General features: G+C 45.3%; 1 protein-coding gene across 1 annotated transcript in view; it reads left to right on the forward strand.

Moving 5' to 3' along the window:
- The window catches only part of LOC146170778 (uncharacterized), a 103,530-nt gene that overhangs the window by 54,303 nt on the left and 32,629 nt on the right, over positions 1 to 16,598 (forward strand). Inside the window, exon 3 of the mRNA XM_084586783.1 lies at positions 2,319 to 2,411. Coding sequence (XP_084442909.1) covers positions 2,319 to 2,411 — 93 coding nt within the window. The remainder of the gene's footprint in view (positions 1 to 2,318; positions 2,412 to 16,598) is intronic.

The raw sequence follows: 16,598 nt of genomic DNA on the forward strand, positions 1-16,598 counted from the left end.
CGATCTCCTACTGCAGCTTCAAAATGGCGCTTCTTTTTCTCAAGGCGACTATGTGTCCCTGCACTTTATGAATTTCAGCTACTGACTCTAGGTGCTTTCACTTGGCATTTTCGTGGCGGCAATATAATCTTTTGATTCCTGCCGACCGAAAGGCTTTGATATTGAGTTTATTGCTGCGCCTGCAGAACATTTATTGTGCCGCTTCCGAAGTAGATGCACTTAATAGAATGACGGGCCTCACACCATCTCTTTTCCAAATCCAGTCAGGTCCGTGTGGGTTTTCAGTCTGGTTTTGATATCGGATGTTTCTGACACCTACTGTAAAATTATTGATGACTACACAACGACCTCGACGGCCTCTCGTTTACATTTTTCGTGCCAGATATCAAATATTTGTGGATGTGCGTGTGCCGTTGGCTTTCTCTCTACTCCTTTACCAGTGTTTCAGAAGAATAGTCCAGGGATTATCACCCAAATTATGTCCTTTATCTCACCGTTACCATATAAATCTTCTCTTAAAATCGTGAGTGGTAGGCTCTATACATATGTTACATTTGTATACCACCGATCCACTGAGGATATGCCGGAGGATACGCGTTTTCTCTCCTAATTTCGCAAACCCATATTTTGTTCTCATAAATCGCTTCGCACCTGCGGTCCTCCGTCTTCTGAATATTCTCGTGAAGCCATTGGCATGTTTTCCTACCCACTTGCAGACCTCTCAATTCGGTCAGCAGACGCCCTACAAGAGCTGTTGTTGAGTGCCACCTTCTTACCAGACTCGTTCGCAGTTCTCTGTATGCCTACATTCGTGTTGCTCTCTCAGAAAACTTTCCATCGCACTATTATGGGCTTATAGTGTGGACCGCTAGGTAACAATTTCGACTACGATTTGAAATGGAGCAAAACTTCAGGAGATATAGGACAGAGCCAAGAAGGCAACAAGGGTAGGAGATAACACGGTGCTGCCAACAGTACCATCTGCGTTGGCTCCTTGCTGATATATCGTTTCTGCGGTTTGTTCCCTACTATGTCCCACCAACTAGTCAGATCAATGCGCCCGTGTGCTGTGCGATGTCAGTGCAGGTTAAAGAACCCCAGGTGGCCGAAATTTCGGAGTCCTCAAATACGGCATCTCTCATAGCCTGAGTTGCTTTGGGACGTTAAACCCTACAGGCCAAACCAAACCAATCTTTTTTGTAACAAGACCACTGCTCTTTTTCAAGCATGCATTTCCAGTCTTGCACAGGTCGGTATTGCCGACGCCTTGCACCTAAGGCCCTAGGACACTCAGTGTTCTGGCAATGTGTAACCCGTATCGATCAAGATACTTCTGTGCGCATGGTGTGTGCCAAAATATGAGGGAGAGAACTCGATGCCGTTAAACTGTGCGTGTTTTGATATGTGTTTGATGACAAATGCTATTGCCGTATCCAGTGTTCTTACGTTCATGAGTATTATATGACAACTCTTTTTGTGGAGTCGTCTTCGGTACTTTTACGTGCTTTGAGGTGCGAGTGGCTTCTGCTCTATATATGAAACTCTTCTCTATTTCTAAAGCAGTGCAACACTTGTGGTATTTTTAAATCAGATCTGTTCTTTGTTCTTGCTCTTCGTATAGTCAGGACTGCAGCATTGAAAAAAAGCTTTTTGAGGTTATTAAACGATCTACTCATCGTGTGAAAGCCAACTTTGTACAATCTAAACAAAAGCATTTATATTATAACAGATTACGCGTAGGAGCTACCGTTCTACAAATCTAAAAGACCGGACGTCAGGCAGATAAAGATTACTGTAAATAGCAATAAATAAGATATTAGTATAGACTCAGTTATGTAAAACGTTTTTTTTTAGATGTAGATGGCATAATGGAAAGCTTTTCAGTTACTGCTATGCTTCAAGGATAACACACAGCTAGCTTTTATATTGAGTGTATTTGTAGGGTACGGCTTATTAAGGCTGTAATGAAAATCAAATATTTATTGCAGAATTTCAAAATACAGCTTCCAATTGTGACGCTGCTAGCAGCTTCCAAAGTAAAACTTGAATATCTATTTGATCGCCATCTTTGACAAGCAAAGCGCAACATCTCCGCTTACAAAGAGCTTTTTCCTCTGAAAATCTCTCTCGGCAGCAATAAAAATATTTTGTTGTGCTGTTCCTGGCTTGAGCAACATAAGGTGATTCCAGTAAGATCCAACACTGTTATCACAACCATTTTCAAGTTTCATCCGTTGCCGCAGACCACACTTTTCTGTCGTAGATTTAAAGTATTCCTTACGTATATTTCCGTAATGCTCTTATTTATGTCCATACAGACAAATTCCCTACAAAAAAGGAACAAAAAGCAAAAAAGAAAAAGAAAAGACCTGAACGCGCAAACGTTGCACCCCGAAGCTTTAATTGGGCAGGTAAGTCCTAGTTTTCCTGCCTTCATTTCTTATGTGTTATCAGTAACGTTTGTGAAACCTCCCGTTAGTGCACGTGAATCGTTGGGACGATATCTAGAAATTAAGCTTATGTGAAGGCTTCGATTATTGGCTGATTGCATGCGCTGCTCGAAATTTTGCATTTCCAATGCATTCATTGCGTGCCAAACATATTTTAGTTATAGTGGTTTAAACAAACACCCAAACATTGTGTAAGCCTTTTTATATAATTAGGTCTCCAAACGTCATTTATGAGCAATCATTGCAAATCAGCAGCTGCTTATTGCCGATACATTCAAGAATATAGGAATCAATGTTGTGATAAACTTATACATGAAACCTTCGACGCGTTCTTATTTTTGTAGTGGTGTTATGTCTGTGTCTCTAACCTTACCTAACGTTTGACATGGATGTTTACGGTATAAAGTAAAGTCATTTCGCAGCAGGCGTTCGTGTCTGTGGGCTCGTCCACAGTCCCGGTTGTACGAAGGTGGTGAAAAATAGGCGCCTGTCGCGCGTCTTTCATCATTGCAATTCACCTGCGCACGAATCTCTTCCTTGAGCTGTTCGTAGCTTTTTGTGTTTACCTACCTATCTTTGTTACCTACCGTCCTTTGTCACCATGAATTAATGTCGGCACTTTGTTTTTGTATCACTACGGAGGAGAAGGAATGGCGGCTTGCTAGACGAACTTCTCTCCAGCCTGGACCTGCTGTGGTCAGTTGTGCCAAAGCTATATATAGGCGGAGTGACCTTGTGTAAGAGGCATAGTAAATATCGTTAATAATGCGAAAGGACTATATGGCTCATCTGACGCAAAATGCGTCATCGCATGTTTGCTGGAAATGGAACCATTTCAGCCGTCACGCAAAGATGCTCTCCAACTGATTAAAATATTATAGGAAAATAAAATTTGGGCCTACATATGACTCCAATCCGGTTCAGTGACACGACAAAATTGGGATGCTGAAACATCGCCGCATTGATTTTACGTCTGAAGCTGGTTCTTGTAAATGCAGTTTTCCTAAGAACCTATTTTCGAGGTGTGTGTTCAGGCATAAATGAGTAATGATAAGCAGATTATTCACAGATATCGTAAGTACGTGGCAATATGCCTTGCTAAACTTTAAGAGTCACATGTCTAGGCCATGAAGATGACGTGTATATTCTCAATAGTTACTTTCAGTGCCACGATAGCCACGATTAGTGCAGAGCCACCGGACTGGTGGCGGGGAATGCAGCGTTAATATTAAATGGCCGTAAAGCATGTGAGACAGCAAGCTTTAAAGCACGTGTTAGCGAAAAGCTATTTCAAATCTAATCTCCAGGTAAACTTGATTCCGGCACGCTCTTTCCTATAGTGTTCCGGAGTGTGGTGCTGAAATCACGTTTTTTTCATTTTGGCGGCGTGCTTCGAATCAAGCTCTTTCTCTTCGCAATCAGCTCGTCACTGTTGCGGTTTATTTTGCTTTTTTTGTTCAATGTTCATAATACGATCGTCACGTTTATTTCAAGTGATCGCACCTATACAACATTCATGAGCGAAGTTTTCCTTTTCAATTTCGGTCGATAATTGTGCTTCTCCAAAACTAAATAAAGAAAATGGGAGTCGTTGTAAAGCAGTTGCAGTTCGGAAAACAGTATTGGGCGAAGAGGTCGAAGTTTCCTCATTGGCATCGTTTTAGTACGATGACCTAATTGTCATAGGGCTAAGATTTTTCTTCAATATTCTTTTTTACATTCCAAATAATGGCTTTAGATTTTGAAACTCCAGTATTAATATAAACAGCGCGAACACGAAAACAAGGGACAAGAAACACGAAAGCCACAGTACATGCGCTGACTCACAACTAAGCCTAAGCCGTTTACTCCAAGGCCCAGAAAAACAAACATGAAGAAAACGAAACAGTCACGTGAAAAACCCTGGGTTCACCTGCTGCATAAAAATTACTTAAAAAAATCACTTAAAAAAGACATCTCTTTGCTTGAAAGAGCAAGTGACGTCTTGCTGACACACTTATTGTCCGTTGAAATAAAATACGCTTCCACTATCTCTCTCGTTATCTTCTCTTTGTGGCGATATAAAATTTTAACACTGTCAAACTTAGGAGTGCACTTCTTCTTCTCCTTCTTCATTATTTCACATGACTGGCAATGTGATACCAGAAACGTTTTGTCCTTTCCAATTTCCAAGTTGTTACAGTGTTCTTGTAGTCTCTTATTTATACACCGTCCGGTTTGTCCTATATAACTGGCTCCACAAGAGAGTGGAGAGTGGAATTTTATATCGCCACAAAGAGAAGATAACGAGATAGATTGTGGAAGCGTATTTTATTTCAACGGACAATAAGTGTGTCAGCAAGACGTCACTTGCTCTTTCAAGCAAAGAGATGTCTTTTTTAAGTGATTTTTTAAAGTAATTTTTATGCAGCAGGTGAACCCAGGGTTTTTCACGTGACTGTTTCGTTTTATTCATGTTTGTTTTTCTGGGCCTTGGAGTAAACGGCTTAGGCTTAGTTGTGAGTCAGCGCATGTACTGTGGCTTTCGTGTTTCTTGTCCCTTGTTTTCGTGTTCGCGCTGTTTATATTAATAACGAATAAGTACCAACTCGCCCAACAAAGTATCTTGAAACTCCAGAATTCAATCCGTTTACAATAGCGAATTTTTATTTCCCTCATGGTGTTCAGGACACCAGATCGCTAGACCGTTTACTAGTTAATTGTCAAGGTTCGGTTAATTTGGCTGGATACTTTAATTCGCACCGTGTTTCGTGGGGTAACAAGACGGATCCCTGCGGCAAGTACCTGTGGGATTGGGTTTCAAATAAGAACCTTTATTGTATGAATTCTGGTCTAGATACTTTCGTACGTGCCCGCAGTCAATCTGTGATAGATTCCCCTTCTCCAGTCCTAGTGTTTATATTCTCAATTGGTCGGCAATTGATGGTGGCACCTCTAGCGACCATATGCATATTGTTTTTGATGTTAACAGCCGCTTAACTCCGCCGACCTCTTAGTTGAGGTCATATGCTAATTAAAACCAAGTTCAGTCACACTTGAGTTCTTCTCTGGAGTCAATGGTTAATGCTAAAAAAGAGCTAAAATCAAACCAATCAAATATGCCACGCTTTTGCATCCTACCGTAGGAAGTGTGAATTCTTGGTGCGTCCATCAAAAGGCAATACATTTAGAAGTTGATGAAATGCAGATTGTTCAAGTGATTATAGAAGAAGAAAGACTGCATGAAAGATGTTCCTTGTCAACAAGTGCCCCAAAAATTGGCATGAATATAAATTTTTTGCACCTACATTTAAACGCACAATGGCACAAGCGAAAGATCACTATAATAACTAAGCATTTCAATTACCTGTCACAATCTAATAACTGAAGTGCACTTTTCGGGTTTTTAAAATCACGAAAGAAGATTCCTGCCTCAGAAAATTTACTCTCATATTTTTCGACTACTAAAGAAGCTCTCAAAAAAGTACAAATAATTACTTTTTTTAAAGCGTTCTATGTCAACACTACCCTTATATCCTATGTTTGTAGGTCCAGTAGATACGGTTAAGTATGTCCTCAAGATTACAATTTCTTAGCTTTCTTCGAGAGTAATGACATTGCCAGCTGCTGCTCCTGAAGCTGATGGAATAACATCAAAAATGTTAAAGATTCTCTTTGAGGTGTCTCCAAATTCCTTGTTAGACCTGTTAACTTACTCAGTTAATAATTCTTGGATACCTAGAGATTGGACACTAGCTAAAGTGATTCCTTTACTGAGACATAATGGTGGTGTTTATACCTTGGACAAGATCATACCCAAATCATTAACATCATATTTCGCATTATTAATTGAAATAGTCCTACTCCAAACAGTTACAGAGTTTCTAGAACAAGAACATATTCTTAGTCCTTGTCAAATCGGTTTTCAATCGAAATGTTCAGTATGGAATGCACATACCGACCTTGAGAATTCAACTCTCCTTGCGCGGCGCCAGAACATGCACGCTGCATTGGTGAATCTCGATATAGCAAAGGCATATGATAGTGTAGAGACCAGACTTTTATTGCAAAGGTTACAAACTCTGCGATTTCAACAATATTTAATTGCGGGGATATCAGCATTTCTACAAAACAGACAATTTTATCGTTCATTGATTGGTGTTTATTCTGAACGATATCAACAAACCAGAGTTGTTCCTCAAGAGGCACTTCTCTCGCCCGTGCTCTTTAACATTTTAATAAGCTCTATTCTCCCTGATCAAGACGTTCGCACGTGTATCTATGCGGATGACATAGCGCTCTTTGCAGGTGCACCTGACACTCAAACCCTCAATGGGCGCCTGCAATCGTACCTGTGCTCCCTTCAGAATAGGTGATGTGACTTAAAATTTACATTACACGTAAAAACGCGCACTGTCCTTGTTTTCCAAATTAAGGATCCTGTAAATTTTTCTCTAACGTTTCAGCAGGACATGATTCCTGAAGTTTAGTCTTTTCCGTATCTAGGGGTCATTTACGATGATTATCTGACATCACGGGTGCACATTGAACATGTTGCAGCTAAAGGGGCTCGTGCTGTGGGTATGTTGGGCAGGTTAATCAATCCAAGGTCTGGAATTCGGCGAGATGCTCTTTTAATGATTTCTGTTATGTATGTACGACCAATTATAGAATATGGATCTGCGTTGTTTTCTGGTTCACCTGCTAACAAAATTCATCCACTTGTGCTTTCAAAGCGGGAAGCGCTTAGAATATGCCTTGGGCTTCCTAAATTTGTGGCTACAATCTACTATACCTTGAAGCCCGAATACCATCGTTGTTAGCTAGCTTGAAATTCTTGATTGTCCAGACGTCAAGCCTTCTTTTTTGGGGGTCAAATGACCTCGCTTTCATATTCCGCAGGTAATACTAGTCCAAAATGTGTTACAACCTTTCAACGCAGTCCTTTCTAACATCTTTCCAACAAAAGTATGTGGATCTTCGGTTAAAATTGTATTTGATGAAATTTTCCCAAGTAACGCAAAACACTTATCCCCTCGATTTTTGAGTGGATTATTAGAAGATCATTCACAAAATTTTCCAATTAGCTTAATGATAATAACTTATGCCTCTCAATTTCATGAAAAGGCAAGCGTTGGAATATACTGTCCGCTTCTAGACTGGGCATTCTCATTGCGTCTTCTGAACTTTACCCCAGTTTTCCAGGCGCTGTTGCTGGCGGTTGTGCTTGCTCTGTGAAAACTAGACCCACCATACTCAAGAGTGGCTGTAATTACAGACTCTTATTCCTTGTGCTTGTCGTTTTCATTGAATATGAAATCGCCAATTTTAAACACCTTTATTTCATTGCTCCCCTCTCATGTGAGCCTCATACATATAGTGTGGGTACCAGGCCACGGTAACGTGATAGTCAGTGAGGTTGCTGATAGCCTAGCTAAAGAGTCTCTCAGTGGCCCCGTGCTGCCTACCCTCCCGACAACAGTGTACAAGCAGCTACGCGATTTCGTAGGCACTCGTTATTAAGCGCGCAGTCTGGATCTATTTTAACATCGGACGACTACCTGCATCTCAAGTTTTCCTGGAGTAGGAAACCATGTCAATCAAGGCAGACTGAAGTCTATTTGACCAGGCTGCGCTGCCGTATTCCGCCATAAATTTCTATATTGACACGCTGCATTCTTTATCTTCCCTCTGTGCTGATCGCGAGCGTGTGCCTCCTAGAGGCGAAGAAACCGACGTTCGTCTCCTCGAGGCGAAGAAACTGAAGTTCTTCTGTCGAAGCGGGCCTGCTAGTTTCCTGCCGCACTGTGACTTCTGTTACTCCTGTGTCCCGCGGTGACTTCTGATCAGAGAATTCACACCGTGACATCTGGTGGAGCTGCTGGGTAACGCAACCCATGCTCCGAACACCTCCAACCAGCCGAGACTCCAGCCCTCAAGGATCTCCTACCATCGAGATTACGCCTACCCATCAGAGTAGCCGACGGCTTCGAGGGCTTGATCCTGAATTCGCGCCTTTACAATTTTCTCGTACTGCGAGGCCGCCACCATCTTCTCCAGCACCACCTTCGGAGACAACACAATCACCCGTAATGACGCAGGAAGACACCACTGCCCCCTCCTTCGTGTTGCAGCAGCCGCAGGAGATACCCATCTTCCAACCCTTTCCCGGCGACGACCCGGAAGACTGGCTAGATAAATTTGAGCGAGTAGCCCAGTACAATCGCTGGGGCGACGACCAGAAACTGCAGCATGTATTTTTTTCGCTCGACGGTTTACCTCGTACATAGTTTGAAAATCATGAGACTACTATCACAACGTGGAGTTCCTTCAAGGACCAGTTCCTGCAAGCTTTCACCACCGTTTTTCGGAAAGAACGCGCCGAGCTGCTCCTACAGACGAGAGTTCAGCTCCCTAACGAGAGCGTCCTCGTTTACTTCGAGGACATGACGAGGCTATTCCGTCGCGCTGATCCAAACATGTCCGAAGAAAAAAAACTTCGCTATCTCATGAAAGGAATTAAGGAACAGATCTTCGTTGGATTAGTGCGATGTCCCCCCAAGACCATCGGGGAATTTGTATCCGAGGCCACTACCATTGAGAGGGCTCTAGAGATGCGATCTAAGCACTACGAGCGGCCGTCCATCCCTATTGCTGCCGCCATCGCGGACATTGGTAGCACTGACGTGCTCCGTGAGACCATACGGGCCATCGTACGCGAGGAGCTGCAAAAAGTATTTTCGACGGCAGCACCCCCTCAAGTATCCAGCCTTTCTCAGATGGTTCGGGAAGAGGTCAACCAGGCACTCAACCCACCCGAGCCACTCCCGACAATGCCACCACAGCAGGCCATGAACTACGGCGCAGTCACTCGTCGTGCCTGTCCACCTCCCAGTCAGCATCCACCTCCCAGTCAGCACCAAGCAGCCCCTGCATACACTCGTCAAGCACCTCCCGCTCGAATTTCTCAGGTGCGCCCACGCAAAAGCGACGTCTGGCGCACTCGCGATAATCGCCCGCTGTGCTTCCACTGTGGCGAAGCTGGTCACCTGTTCCGCGATTGCTATTACCGACGAATGGGTCTGCCGGGATTTAGCGCCGACGCGCGAAAGCCGCAGCGTGGTGAACGACCCCCTGCCATTGAGGCGTACTTGGCTGAATCATTCGGAACGCCCTATGACTACTCGCGGTCGCCTTCACCGCACCAATACTCCTCGCAGACACGTGGTAATGCCGGCCTGACGCGGGTCCGCTCCCCTAGCCCCCATCGGGAAAACTAGACGCGGCAACCTTTGGAGGGAAGGTTGCTCATCGACGATATTCTCAAGCTCCTCCACCGCTGCAACCGGATGGCCACTCCGTTTCACGACGACACGACGCGCCCCACAATGATCCACTGCCTCGGCGCTCCAGTTCTCCGACGACACGAAATCAGCTAGTACCACACCGCAGCCGTGACCGGACCCCGCGACGTTCCGGCAACACCACAGCCGTAACCGCCGACCTCAACATTTCAGTGGACGGAACCGACGTGACAGCGCTTGTGGATACCGGCGCCGATTATTCTGTGATGAGTGGGCCTTTCGCCGCCACTCTGAAAAAGGTAACTACACCCTGGACAGGCCCACAAATTCGTACCGCCGGAGGCCACTTGATAACGCCGACCGGTACTTGCACTTCTAGGGCAACTGTGCAAGAAGAAACGTACTTAGCAACCTTCGTCGTACTTGTCCAGTGTTCCCGCGACGTCATCCTTAGCATGGATTTCTTAGCAGAGAATGGAGCCGTTATCGACCTGCAGACTAAGTCAGTGACCTTATCGACTGAGAACGCAATACAGAGTGCTTCAGAGCGACCGACAGCACTGCACATCCTTGATGATCACGTCACTATTCCGCCCCGTTCCAGCGTGATGACGTCTGTGGCTGCGAATACACTGCGAAACTTTGAAGGTTTCGTGGAGAGTAAACAGATCATACTTTTCGAACGCAGTCTTGCTGTAGCCAGAGGAGTCGTTCGCCTCGAAGACGGCAAAGCAGACGTCCTACTCACAAATTTTGGCGGTGAGCACCAGCATTTAAGCACTGGGATTGTAGTGGCCCATATTTGCGGTATCACGCATGTTCGAAAAGCCTCTAGACTTGCGAAGCTGTCATTGACCGAAATGGAGAGGCCTACCACCGATTTACACTTGGACATTAACCCCGCGCTTTCTCAACTGCAGCATCGCCAAGTGAACCAGCTCCTCCAGCGCTATCGGGCGACCTTCTCCAACTCTTCACGTGTTGGCAGAACCGATCTCGCCAAGCATCGCATTTTTACGGATGATACCGTGCCACCTCTCAGACAGTCACCTTACCGAGTGTATCCGACTGAACGCGCCGCTATCACCCGCCAAGTGAAAGAGATGCTTCGCGACGATGTCATCCAGCCCTCACGGAGTCCATTGGCTGCACCTGTCGTTCTTGTGAAGAAAAAGGATGGTACGCTGAGATTTTATGTGGATTACCGCCGGCTAAACAAAGTTACAAAGAAAGACGTCTATCCCCTGCCACGCATCGACGATGCTTTGGATCGTCTCTGCTCCGCGAAATATTTCTCTGCAATAGACTTGAAATCCGGATACTGGAAAATAGAGGTCGATGAGAGGGACCGCGAGAAAACGGCGTTTATTACTCCGGATGGGCTCTACGAGTTCAAGGCTATGCCCTTTGGTCTCTGCTCTGCTCCAGCTACTTTCCAACGGGTTTTGGACACCGTACTTGCAGATCTCAAGTGGCAGACATGTCTCGTTTACCTTGACGACGTTGTGGTCTTCGCTCCAACGTTCGAGGAGCACCTTCGGCGCCTTGAAACTGTTTTGCAAGCCATGACATCCTCTGGCCTCACGTTAAAGAACGAGAAATGTCATTTTGCTTATACGGAGCTCAAGTTCTTGGGGCACGTCGTAAGCCACGCTGGTGGCCTGCCGGATCCAGACAAAACGACAGCTATTGCCAACTTCCCTCTGCCCAAAGACCAGAAAGCTGTTCGACGATTTCTTGACTTATGTGCCTACTACCGGCGCTACGTCAAAGATTTCGCTCGACTCGCCGAGCCCCTAACACGTCTAACAAAGACAGACACGCTTTTCACTTGGGACGCACCACAGGAACAAGCATTCAAAGAGCTTCAACGCCGCTTACAAACACCTCCCATATTGGCTCACTTCGACGAAAACGCCTACACGGAGTTTCACACCGATGCAAGCAACATAGGCCTGGGCGCCGTTCTAGTTCAAATCCAGGGCGGCCAAGAACGTGTAATCGCTTACGCCAGTCGCTGTCTATCTAAAGCGGAATCGAACTATTTCGCAACAGAGAAAGAATGTCTGGCCATTGTGTGGGCGACGTCGAAGTTCCGGCCATACCTTTACGGGAAACCATTCAAGTTAGTAACTGACCACCATGCCCTATGCTGGCTTGCAACCGTAAAGGACCCTTCAACCCGTCTTGTAAGATGGAGTCTACGACTACAGGAATTCGACATAACTGTCACTTACAAATCTGGCCGTCAGCATTCGGACGCAGACTGCCTCTCACGGGCCCCTGTAGATCCCTCCGATGAAATTCCTGATGAGGCCACACTGCTAAATGCCATAAGCACAGAGTGCCTCGCTGAAAGACAATCTGCAGATCCCGAACTTCGTCACATCATGGACTATCTAAACGGTACATGTACAACCGCTCCGAGAGCTTTGAAGCGTGCTCTGTCATCGTTATGTGTGCGCAATGGTGTCCTCATGAAGAAAAACTTTTCCTCCAGCCAAACGCCGTACCTGATTGTTGTACCTATGTGTCTACGTGATGAAATCTTACAAGCTTGCCACGAGTAACCAACCTCTGGACATTTGGGAGTCACCCGCACGCTTGCAAGGCTCAAGGAAAAGTACTACTGGCCTCGACTTCACTCAGACGTTTCACACTATGTGAAAACGTGTCGCAACTGTCAGCGTCGTAAGGTGCCGCCGACTAAGCCCACCGGACTCTTGAAGCCAATAGACCCACCGTCGAGGCCTTTCCAGCAGATTGGCATGGACATGCTGGGACCATTTCCCCTTTCACACTCCGGTAACCGGTGGGTCATTATTGCCACGGATTACCTTACACGATACGCGGAAACCTCCGCTCTACCCAACGGTACTGCCTTAGAGGTTGCAAAGTTTTTCATCAATTGCGTTGTCCTGCGCCATGGCGCACCGGAGATTTTGATTACTGACAGAGGAGCCGCATTTACAGCCGAATTGCTGCAGCAGATTTTAATTCACAGTCATACTGAACACAAGAAGGCAACACCTTACCATCCTCAAACGAACGGCTTGACCGAACGCTTGAACAAAACACTCGCTGACATGCTCTCAATGTACGTCGACGTAGAGCACAAAACGTGGGATGAAGTGCTCCCGTACGTTACCTTTGCATACAATACAGCGGTCCAGGAAACAACGAACATGACACCTTTCCGTCTGGTCCATGGCCGCGAATTGACCACAATGCTTGATGCCATGTTACCACATCTAGACGACGGCAACCAACAACCAGATGTTCACACCTTTCTGCACCTCGCCGAAGAGGCCCGTCAGCTGGCCAGGCTGCGAATTCAGAATCAGCAACGCCGCGATGCCCAACGATACAACCTCCGACACCGTGACGCCCGGTACACAGCTGGAGACCGTGTCTGGGTTTGGTTTCCTGTACGTCGACGAGGCCTCAGCGAGAAACTGCTGTGTCGTTACTTTGGCCCGTACAAAGTGGTAAGCCAAGTTGGGGACCTAAACTATGAGGTTGTTCCTGATGGATTTAAAAATCCCGACGCTCCACGCTCCCGGACGTGGTCCACGTGGTCCGCCTGAAACCGTATTACGACCGATAGTGTTGACTCTTTCTGTGCGTGAGCAACTGCCCTTCGTGCAATGGTTTTTTTTATCTCTACCCACACTCCCAGCATCGGGACGATGCTTCTTGTACCCGGGGGGCAATGACACGCTGCATTCTTTGTCTTCCCTCTGTGCTGATCGCGAGCGTGTGCCTCCTCGAGGCGAAGAAACCGACGTTCGTCTCCTCGAGGCGAAGAAACTGAAGTTCTTCTGTCGAAGCGGGCCTGCTAGTTTCCTGCCGCACTGTGACTTCTGTTACTCCTGTGTCCCGCGGTGACTTCTGATCAGAGACTTCACACCGTGACAATATGCACAGGTCTGGCTTGGCTCTTACTCCCGTCTGCGCATTCTGCGGGGAACTGGAAACAATAGATCATTTCTTGCTAGTTTTCCGCCGTTTTGCCATGATGAGAAAACGGCATTTGGAGAAGGAGTTGCAACACTTGGTGTTAATTTGAGCAGGCAAATTTTATTTTAGTTCGGTGCCACCATGCTTGGGTACAGCCAAAAGCTTGTTTTCAGCACAATTCAAAACTTTTTAACAGAATCAAAATTTCTGCCTTGCTAATATGCTTTGAATTTTTTAATCTGTAAATACAAATACCAGCTTTCTCCTACTGCGTGCGATATTAATTATCCTTTTTATTCTGGCTTTTCATATTTTACTTTGCTTCTTCATTCCCTAGTAATATTTTATTTATTTTTCGATTTAATCATCCATCTCAAATTATAATATCTCTGCACCACAATTCTCGGCCAATACCCCCGTGTGGGTATGTGCCATCAAATTAGAGGAGAACACCAACAAAGCGTCGATGTTGCAATCAGCGTAAGGCTAAAAGGACAATTCTAAATTAAGGAATGTTTTTTTGGAGCTTTTTAAATATCAAGATCAATTTACATTTTTTTCACATCTCATCTTCTTGCGCCATGATTACGTGACGTGCAGACGACGGTACTAGGAGGAGCATGTTTAACTATCCTTCATGAATGGCTAAAGTTGGGTCCTTGCTTCCAAAGTGCTGCAAGCAAATAATGAAGAGCACAGATGAAGGGACACAACGATAGCCAAAGAGCAGCAAAGAGGGATAAAGACGGACAAAAAGAGTCAAATAAGGTGTTTAGTCGCCCAAAGGGGCCCCTGTTCATTGCAGCCGTATCTGCTTTTCTACTTCTCTAATGCAGTAGGCTACATAACCTAACGTTTATTGGTACATAATATAAACTCCTCTCTCCAAACGGCGACGAATAGCTGATAGTGGTAAATAATACATTTCCTTGCACCTCACGTAAGAATCAAACCTTCAACGTAAGCAATCCAAATGAGGCGGCCATTTGAAATGCGTGTCAAATAAAAAACGTATTCCAGAAAGATATATCTGAGATATCTGATAGCGTTAAATTTGTAGAACGGTAGCAAGTGCGAGAGCGAGAGCTGTGCACTTTCAAAGGTTACAAAAGAGTTCGAGAAATATACCAAACGACTTGTCAGGAAAGTGAGGAAGTATGCCCATGTTGCCATGAGGTAAACACAAATCCCCTGCTCGACGATCGGGGAGCACGTTTCGGAGAGAGTTGGGTTGGGAAACAACCTTTCAGAGTGTAAAATATAAACTCGATTTGACAGTGCGCATGCATGGTTTAAACACGTCACTGGCAGCAGTTGCTTCGTCCGATAAAGACTAAATAGATTTGTCAAGAATAGCATAAATTCAGTTTAATATCTCTTTCATGTTTCATTCCTTTAGTCATATTTTCAAGGGATCGTGTTGAGCAGCAATCAGACTGGCATTTAACACAGAGGAATGATCTTTGTTCTAAATGCTTTCATATGAGCATAGCTTTGATATAACTTTGGATGAGATCAAAAACAGGATGAAAAAGACGTGCAGGGAAATTATGGAATATGTAGTATATTGGTTCCTTGTTTCATTCCTTTTGAGTGCTCCGTCAATAGCAGATTGCTTCTTATGACGCATTCAGAATAATTTTGCTGGTTCGTTTAAAGCAGCAATTTCTCCTCTACCAGGAAGAGCCGCTGGAACCTAATTTGAGGAAGCGATATATATATATATATATATATATATATATATATATATATATATATATATATATATATATATATATATATATATATATATATATATATATATATATATATATATATATATATATATATATATATATATTGTAAAAGAAGGCTTGGTCGAGACGCCGAGGTCGTGACGGCGAGGTCGTGACGGCAAGGACAGCGAAGCCTTGTCTAGCGTTTTAATCCGAACACGAACCCAGGCGTGCGCCGGAGCCGGCGCCGCGGGACGATGATGATGGTATGTACAAATGAAAGAAGAAGATCATGGCATGTACAAATGAAAGAAGGTCCACAGAAGGTTCGCACAATCTGCCCGGGGGGTCGGAAGCGGCCAGCCTGGCCGCTCCTAATTAACCGATATACCGCGGCGCACAAACAGTTTCAAGCAAGAAACATGAACAATTTCAGTTCCACGGTGGCGTCGGTCGGCTGGGGGATCAACAGGCATGACTTTGTAGTTAACTGGAGAAGTTTGGCTGATGATCTCGTAGGGACCAAGGTAGCGGTGGTGGAATTTGTCACTAAGGCCAGGGGTGCGCAGTGGTGTATAAAGCAGTACTTCGTCACCGGGACGGTAAGAGACCACGCAATGCGTAGAATCGTAGCGACTCTTGCGGTCTTCCTGGCACGCTGCTGTGTTGAGGCGGGCAAGATGACGGCATCTGGCCACACGAGATAAGAACTGGGTAGGTACTGATGTGGAGTAGTCGGGCGTAGAGAAGGAAGCGTCGAGAATTGTAGTGGGAGGACGGCCATAAACGAGGAAAAATGGAGAATAACCGGCAGTCCGCTGTACTGCTGTGTTATAGGAAAAAGTGACGAATGGTAGAATAGTGTCCCAATTTCGATGATCCGGTTTGATGTACATGGAGATCATATCCGATAAGGTGCGGTGAAATCGCTCAGTCAGCCCGTTAGTCTGGGGACGGTAGCTTGAGGTTGCCTTATGAAGGGTGGATGACGCGTGAAGAACTTCGGCAACGACTGCCGATAAGAAGGCCGTCGCGCGGTCACTTAGGAGCACCCGAGGAGCGCCATGACGCAATACAATCGATCGCAAAAAGAAATTTGCTACTTCTTGAGCGGAACCGGTCGGTACAGGTGCTGCCTCAGCGTAGCGTGTAAGGTGGTCGACAGCTGTTAGAATCCAATGGTTATCCCC

This window comes from Amblyomma maculatum, unplaced genomic scaffold (assembly GCF_055883805.1).
Source record: "Amblyomma maculatum isolate TAMU_Amacu unplaced genomic scaffold, ASM5588380v1 scaffold_48, whole genome shotgun sequence".
In the NCBI taxonomy this organism is placed as follows: domain Eukaryota; kingdom Metazoa; phylum Arthropoda; class Arachnida; order Ixodida; family Ixodidae; genus Amblyomma; species Amblyomma maculatum.